Source organism: Vombatus ursinus, unplaced genomic scaffold, assembly GCF_900497805.2.
Source record: "Vombatus ursinus unplaced genomic scaffold, bare-nosed wombat genome assembly UNPS02015175.1, whole genome shotgun sequence".
NCBI lineage: Eukaryota > Metazoa > Chordata > Mammalia > Diprotodontia > Vombatidae > Vombatus > Vombatus ursinus.
This window is the reverse complement of record NW_020954953.1, coordinates 22,583,174-22,590,500: the sequence shown is the minus strand read 5'-3', so window position 1 is coordinate 22,590,500 and position 7,327 is coordinate 22,583,174. Positions and strand designations below refer to the sequence as shown.

Genomic DNA, 7,327 nt, shown 5'->3' with positions numbered 1-7,327 from the left:
TTTATCACTTTAGGGAAGGAATAAGGCAAGGGGACTATTTCTAGTTAGAGTCACTAACATATTCAAATGGAGGAAAACCAGTGTCGTAATGATTCTATACAAGGCCTTTCATTATTTTCTCCCCAGTTTTTGGATCTAATCAACTGACATCATATCAAATCCAGTTTGGATTTGCCCAGCCAGGCAAACTTACTTTGTGACCCAACAGATGACTTCATCTTTCCTTCAGAAAATGCCTCTTCTCTGATCATATTCTTACCCTCTTTAAAAATGAGATTTCTTCCATAATTACTTTACCACCTCTAAGATCCAATCTTTTGAACATAGGATTCCCTCTACACTCCAGTCCATAGTGTTTGTACCTGTTTATTTTCTTTGTTTATGTTCCTAAATATTTTTTATTTCTTTCTCATCTCCCCCCACACTTAAGAGAAAACACCATACTACCAGTATCTTGGTATCAACCCCAGAATTTAGTATTAGTTGTACAATATTTAACATTAGTATATACCACTTGTGAAAAATATAAAATGTTTCACATAAATTCACATTTGATATTCACAAAAATTCTGATCTGGCAGGGTTATCATTCCCATATTAAAGATAAAGAACTAATTGACAAAAATGTCTTCAAAATATTTAACAATCTTCTAATATTTTTTAATCTGTGAATTACATTTAACTAATACTTTAAAATCAGCCAGATCTCATTCTTGAAAGAGAATGTGTGTGAAAAACAACTAAAATTAGAATCAGAGGAAAGCTAGATTTAGCTTTGATAAAATAGTCAGAAAAGAAAAAACCATTAAAAAACTGTCACATTTATTATACTGTAAAATACCAAGATGATTATCCCTCAAGTTCCTGTCTCTTGATAAAAGGGTTATCAGCTGATTTTTTAAATTAAAAGTCCAAAAGAAATTAAATTTCTCTTTTATTCATAGATTCTTCGGGGTTCCTGTAGCACCACCCCACCTTCTTTCATGGCATTCTGTAGTCGCTGTATCTGGTTTTCAGATAGGGAAAAAAAAATAGATTCAGTTAGCACTACGTAAGGTTCAAAAAGAAAATGACAGCATAAAGAAAATATATCTACCCATTATTGTCCCAAAAGAGAAAACACTTAAATAAAATAATACCAGCACTTGCAGTAATTTTTCCCATTACAAAGAGGAAACAATGTTATTTTTCAAGGAATATATAATTAGCACCTACTATGTATAAATTGGTCTTAATAATAATGGACTAACATAAGTGTGCCAAAGACCTTTAGTACCTTGATATATAAAAGACAAAGTACTTATCAAAGATAAATTCCGATGTCCCAAATACTGGGACTGCTGCAGGGAAAAGAATTCAACATACAGCTCCTCAACCGTATCCAAAAGGAATTCACTTCCATCTAAGCAACTTCAAAACTGAACATACCAATTCTGAGGATGATTCCCAAGAAGTGGGGTAGAAAACCATGAAGTTGATTCCAGCCTCCAGGCACCGCTGGGCCAGTACCCTTCCGATATTTTCACCGGCATTAACACTTCGAGTTCTGTAGAGGTGCTTCTTGATAGCCCATTCTCGGGTGGATGCTGAAACCACAACATCCCCATTATGATGCTCAATAAACGCTTCTATGTGGTGCTGGGTCCGCTGAACTCTCAACCTGGAGGAAGGAGGGAAAAGAAAGATGAGGTAATAAAATAAGCCGTTTAATTACAAACTCTAAATTTCATTTCAGACTCCCTAAAATATTTGACTTGATGGGCTGTTGTTTTAGGAATGATGTATATTGTCATTTATTGCAATAATGTTTGACTTAGATTTACTCTAAGGGAATCCCAGGATCATAGATTTGGAGCAGGAAGAATTATTTCAACTCAGAAATTTGTCATTACAGCCATAGATTTGGAAGAGACCTTGAAGATGATCTTGTGTGACGCCCTTCCTTTAACAGTTAAGAACAAAAAAGGATGCTCAGAGAGACTGACTTGTCTTTGGGCCTAACTAGAATTAAGCTGCTAAAGCAGGTCAAGATTACATTTTCCAGACTCTTATTTTCAGGCTGATGAATACAGAATGACAAGAAATCCTACTTCAGGCTCAGTGTCTTTCCGTACTGTCCCGTAACCGAGCAGATGCTCTCAGTAGGACAAGCAGAAAGAAATGGCAGGACAGGGTGAACGTTTCAAGCGAGCCTCCCGACGTCCCTCCGTCCGTCCGTCCTTCTTCACCCGCAGGCGCTTTGTGGCCACGGCCGCCCCCGTCCATGCTTCCCTCGGGCGCCCCCTGCCCAGGCTCACCTGTGCCAATAGGCCCGGCGCGGCCACACGGTGGCCCAACCCCGCTCCTTCCGGGCCAGGGCTAAGCGCTCCAGATTGTGGGGGTTCCGGTTGGTGAATTCCGGCGCGATCGCCTCATTTTCCTTCGTGTCCCCCTCGGGCGCCGGGGCCGGGTTGGGGCTGGTGGTGAGGGGCGCCAACCGAAACCCTGTAGGAAGCGGAACGAAGTGGGGGAAAGGAAGCAGGGGTAGCTAAAGGACCCGCGCACGTCCGCAGAACCCGGAGCTCCCCATCGCGGGGGCCGAGAAGAGCAATTAATGGTACTCGCCCTCCTCCTCCCTCCCGCAGCCTGCGGGCCTGGCTCCGAGCTTCAGAGGCAGGAGCGCGGAGGCGCTTAACTCCGCACCCGTGGTCCCCCAACCCCACCACCAGGGCTGCTGATTTCCCGGTGCTGCATGTTTATAAAGTTTAAAACGCGAGTCCAATGGGCCACTCCCGAGAGAGTTACCTCGGGGTCATTCTGAGGATCGAGGCCTCGGTTCTTACCAGGCTTCCTGCAAAGAGCCAATAGGTTCCGGCCCCACGGCCGCAGTGCCATCGTGCCGATGACCTCCGGAGAAGCGGCCTCCGCGATCTGCTTTACGTAGCTCAACGGAGCATCTGGTACTGCCTGGGCGCAGCCATGTTGGTTCAGGGCAAAGAGCCTTGGGAATAGGGCGCATGCTCATTACCCGAAATGAACGCGCGACACCGGCCAAAACAAAGATGGCTTCTTGCCATGAGCCAATCAAAAGCAACCCTCTGTTTCTTCTTGACTTTTAGGGATGTGTGACCCTGGGCAGGCAATTCGGCCAGCCTCTCAGTGTAAGAGACCGCAAGAGTGGATGAATGGTCAATGCTACACCAGAGTATCAAAGAGATACTTTACATAAGTCGATAAAATAATAACTTATCTAGAGAAACAAAAAATCAAGACTATCAAGGGAACTAATGAAAAAATGTAGGAATGAAGGCAGAATGGCATTTTCCAACTTCCAACTATGTTATAAAGCAGCGGTCATCAAAACTTTAAGATATTTGTTAAAAGATAAAGAAGACCTCCCTATATGACAAAAACTGCTAAGAAAACTAGAAAGCAACCTGGCAGAATCTAGGCTTACATCAGCTTCTGACCCCATCACAAATTCAAAATGGATACATTACAATATTAAAGGTCATACCATAAAAAAGTATAAGATAACCACAACATATACATCTCAAAGCTATATGTAGGAAATGTATTTTTAACTAATCAAGAGAAAGAGGCAATTACAAAAGAGGAAATCATTTTGATTACATTGGTCAATCAGTCAAGAGTCAATAAACATTGAACAAACACTGGCTTATAATAAATTATATGCACTGCTCTGTAGTAAGAGCTGGAGATACAAAGAAAGTCTAAAAACAGCATCTCCTCTCAGAGTTCACAGTCTAATGGGGGGGAACAATTTGTAAACAACTATGTACAAACTAGCTACATACAGGAGAAATTGGAGTTAATCAACAGAAAGCCACAGAACAATGGGCAGCAGCGAAGGCTTCCTGTAGAAGGTGGGACTTTAGTCAAGACCTGAAGGAAGCAAGGGAAGCCAGGAGGCTGAGATAGGAGGGGACAGAATTCCAGGCATGGAAGACCAGAGCTAGTAAAAATACCCAGAGGCAGTGTCTTGTTTGAGGGCCTGCTAGGAAAAAACGGAGCATGTGGTGGGGCATGTGTAAGACTGGAAAGCAGAAGGGGGCAAAGATTATAAAGGGCCTTTAATGAGAAGCAGAAGGTTTTATATCCAATCCTGGAGGAGACACGGAGCCACTGGACTTCACTGAGTAGGGAGATGACATGGTCAAATCTGTGCTTTAGGAAGATCACTTTGGCAGGAGGTCAATAAAAGCAAATCCATACGTGATACTGAACCTTTCTTTTCTGGGTCCTCAGCATCTCTATCTACTGAGGAGTTGGTGAGATGGTACCTCCAAACAGCCTGTAGCCAGATCTGCATCTTCACATGGATCAGCCTCCTGGATGACAGCTTTCCCAGCTAGGTGCAAACAGGGCTTATGGGGGAGATGGGAAAGAAGAAGGGTGGGACACAGCTATTCTTTGAGGTCTTGGTTTCAGGATCCTAGGCCCCTCCACTGAGATCAAACTGAATCTGTGGATTTGTTCCTTAAAAACACAGAAGGCAGAAATAGGAACAATGAGTAGAAGCTGTACAGGGGCAGATTTAGGCTTGACATAAAGAATAAACTTCCTAACAATTAGAGCTATCCAAAAGTAGAACGAGCTGACTTGGAGGATAATGGTTCTCACTATAAGTCTTCAAGCCATATATCCCTTATCCAAGATATCATAGAGGGGATTCTTGTTCAACTACAATTGGACTACAAATCTTCTTAAGTCCCTTCCAACCAAAGTAAACTACAAACTTTAACACAAGGAGACAAATGTGATGTTATAGGTATCAGAGACTTGGGGTGAAACCCCATCATGGAAATGGAATCACATTATATATTAAGAAGAATTATTCATGTGAAGAAATCCAGGAGTGAAAGCAGGGAAGCATGATGAAGAACACATGACTGAAGAACACCAAAGGTAAAAACAGACAGTTTTTAAGAGAAATTATTATGAAATAACCAATTATTGGGGAGATCCAGGGTTTTTCCCCCTTCCTATTTCCTCATTCTCTACTAGGTCAAACCAGCATTTGAAGAACATTGTTGTTAATAATATTAGATTAACTTTCTCCTCAGTCTTGTTCAGACCCCACCCAAGTGGGGAAGCCCATTGTATTCTATTCAGTCTCGAGGGAGGGGGTAGGAAGAGCCTTTGTCTAGATAGCTTATAGCTGGGGGTGGTCTGGGAGCAAAAGTGATCAGAATCACTCATTTGAATAGGCCCACCTCTCCCATTGTTAACCAACTGATTGATTCCTGGGTGTTGGGAACACCCATTCTTCCAAGGGTATATAAGCATCTAGAAACTGCCACAATGGTCTTTGGCATTTGAGAGTGCTACTGACCCCTTCTTCTTAATTATCTGCTAGCAATAATTAATAAAATGGTTAATTACCCAGAAATAATGTCTCTTAAGTTTTTTACAAGTCACATAAGCAGAGTGTAATAAATATTTGTTGAATACAGTTTACCTCATCAATCAACTAGATTTTTAAAAGATGTATACAAGTATCAAATTGTCAATGATAAAAATAAAAATGTTGGATTGTGGAAAGATTAGTATACTCACACTATTGTTGGAGCTGTGAATTGGTTCAAACTTTCTGGAAAACACTTTGGAACTATGATAGAAAAAGGTACTAAATTATTCATATCCTTTATCCTACAGGTACAACTATTGGGCATATATTATAAGGAAGTCAATGATAGAAACAAGAATCCTATAATATAACAAAATACTCATAGCAGCACTCTACGGAAGCAAAACAAAACAAAAACCTAGAAACAAAATGGGCACTGAACAAATTGCTGCATATCAGAGCATCATAGACTCAGATTTTGATCTGGAAGGAGCTTTAAGGTCATCTAGTCCAACCTTCTTGTTAAACAAATGAGGAAACAGAGGTTAAGTGACTTGACCAAGATCATATTAGGTATTAAGTGGAGGAGGCAGCATTTGAATACAACTCCTCTGACTCCAAATATAGTGCTTTTCCCACTGCCCTATATAATGGAATACGTGGTGGTTTATGTTCAGAAAAACCTGGGAAGACGTTGTAAATGATGCAAAAGAAGTTGTAGAACCACGAGACCAGTAAATATAGTACAATTATGTAAACCAGGATAACTGAGTCTAGGGAAATTTGGTGTGGTAGCAGAGTAAAAGATGGATGGGGAGTGGGGAATTAGGAAAGGCAATGAGAAATCCTGTTAACAATGATCAATTTGGAGGCCAAGCAAGAAGTAATAAGGGTAACCCACCAATACCACTATTAGATATTTCCTAAGATAATCAGTGAAAAAGGGAAAGAACCTATATGCTCTAAAATATTTATGGCCATTCTCTTTGGGGTGACAAAGAACTAGAGACTGAGGGATGCCCATCAATTGGGGGATGGCTGAACAAGTTGTGGTATATGATTGTGACAGAATACTATTGTGCTATGAGAAATGATAAGCAGGTTGGTTTTAGAAAAACACTGAAAGACTTGAACAAAATAACGCAGAGTGAAATGAGCAGAACCAATAGAACATTGTAATAGCAATATTGTTTGAACAGTAACAGTAATGACTAAGCTATTCTAAGAAATATTATCATTCAGCTCAGCTACAAATGACCTATGAAGGAAGATGTTATCTACCTCCAGAGAAAGAACTGATATACGGAAGTATGTATATATAAAAATAATGTTGGCCTTCCCTCATGTGGGGTTGGGAAGGAGGGAGGGAGACAACATGGAACTCAAAATGTAACCAAAAAAAAATTTTTTTTTTAAAACACAAGGGTTCTTTAAAAAAAAAAGGGATAAGGGCCTTATCTAGGGTGGTAGTCATGTGAATAAATAGAAGGGGGTAGATGCTGGAGATATTGTGGAAATAGAATCAATAAGATTTGGCATTGGATGTGAAGTGAGGGAAAGTTATGAACAAAGGTGACTGGGAGAATAGTGAAGCCTTCCACAAAAACAGAAAAGTTCAGAATAGGAGTGGGTCTTGGGGGAAAAAAGAGAATGATTTCTGTTTTAGATATGCTGAATTATGAGAAGCTTATAAGAACAGCCGTTTCAAAATGTCCACTAGGCAGTTGGTGATAAAACAGGAATTCAGTAGATACTACGGCTGAACTATATATGACTTTTAAAAATAAACTTTTGATATCTTTTGGGTTTGTATAACCTACATTTCCTATTATATTCTTTCCTTCTCCCCTTCGAAGAGTGCCATCCCTTATAACAAAGAAAAAGAGAAAAAAGTTCAGCAAAATTAACCAACATAGTGAAAAAGTCTGACATGTAATAATGTTCCATACACATAGTCCCCTATCTCTATAAAGAAAA

The 7,327-nt window shown here is 40.4% G+C and overlaps 1 protein-coding gene across 2 annotated transcripts; it reads right to left on the bottom strand.

The window, feature by feature from the left end:
* Positions 1 to 805: 805 nt before the first annotated feature.
* Positions 806 to 5,609, bottom strand: LOC114031403 (39S ribosomal protein L18, mitochondrial-like). Of its 2 annotated transcripts, XM_027846463.1 has the most exons (5): positions 5,560 to 5,609; positions 4,228 to 4,479; positions 2,298 to 2,484; positions 1,429 to 1,660; positions 806 to 1,006 (listed from the first exon to the last, which is right to left on the bottom strand). In XM_027846463.1, exons 2-5 carry the CDS (start codon positions 4,310 to 4,312, stop codon positions 935 to 937), a joined length of 576 nt encoding a protein of 191 aa, XP_027702264.1. In that variant the 5' UTR covers positions 4,313 to 4,479; positions 5,560 to 5,609; the 3' UTR covers positions 806 to 934. The 2 variants fall into 2 exon arrangements, with proteins under 2 accessions (XP_027702264.1, XP_027702265.1); XM_027846464.1 differs by lacking the exons at positions 4,228 to 4,479; positions 5,560 to 5,609 and adding an exon at positions 2,823 to 3,076.
* Between the last annotated feature and the right edge of the window lie 1,718 nt (positions 5,610 to 7,327).

Bases quoted from the DNA above. Each gene is read 5' to 3' on its own strand.
- LOC114031403 (XM_027846463.1), bottom strand. From the start codon at position 4,312: ATGCAGATCTGGCTACAGGCTGTTTGGAGGTACCATCTCACCAACTCC. The intron at 1,661-2,297 runs GTGAGCCTGGGC...TCCTTCCTCCAG, and splicing joins CGCCGGGCCTATTGGCACAG to GTTGAGAGTTCAGCGGACCC. The intron at 1,007-1,428 runs GTATGTTCAGTT...TCTGAAAACCAG, and splicing joins GGGAATCATCCTCAGAATTG to ATACAGCGACTACAGAATGC.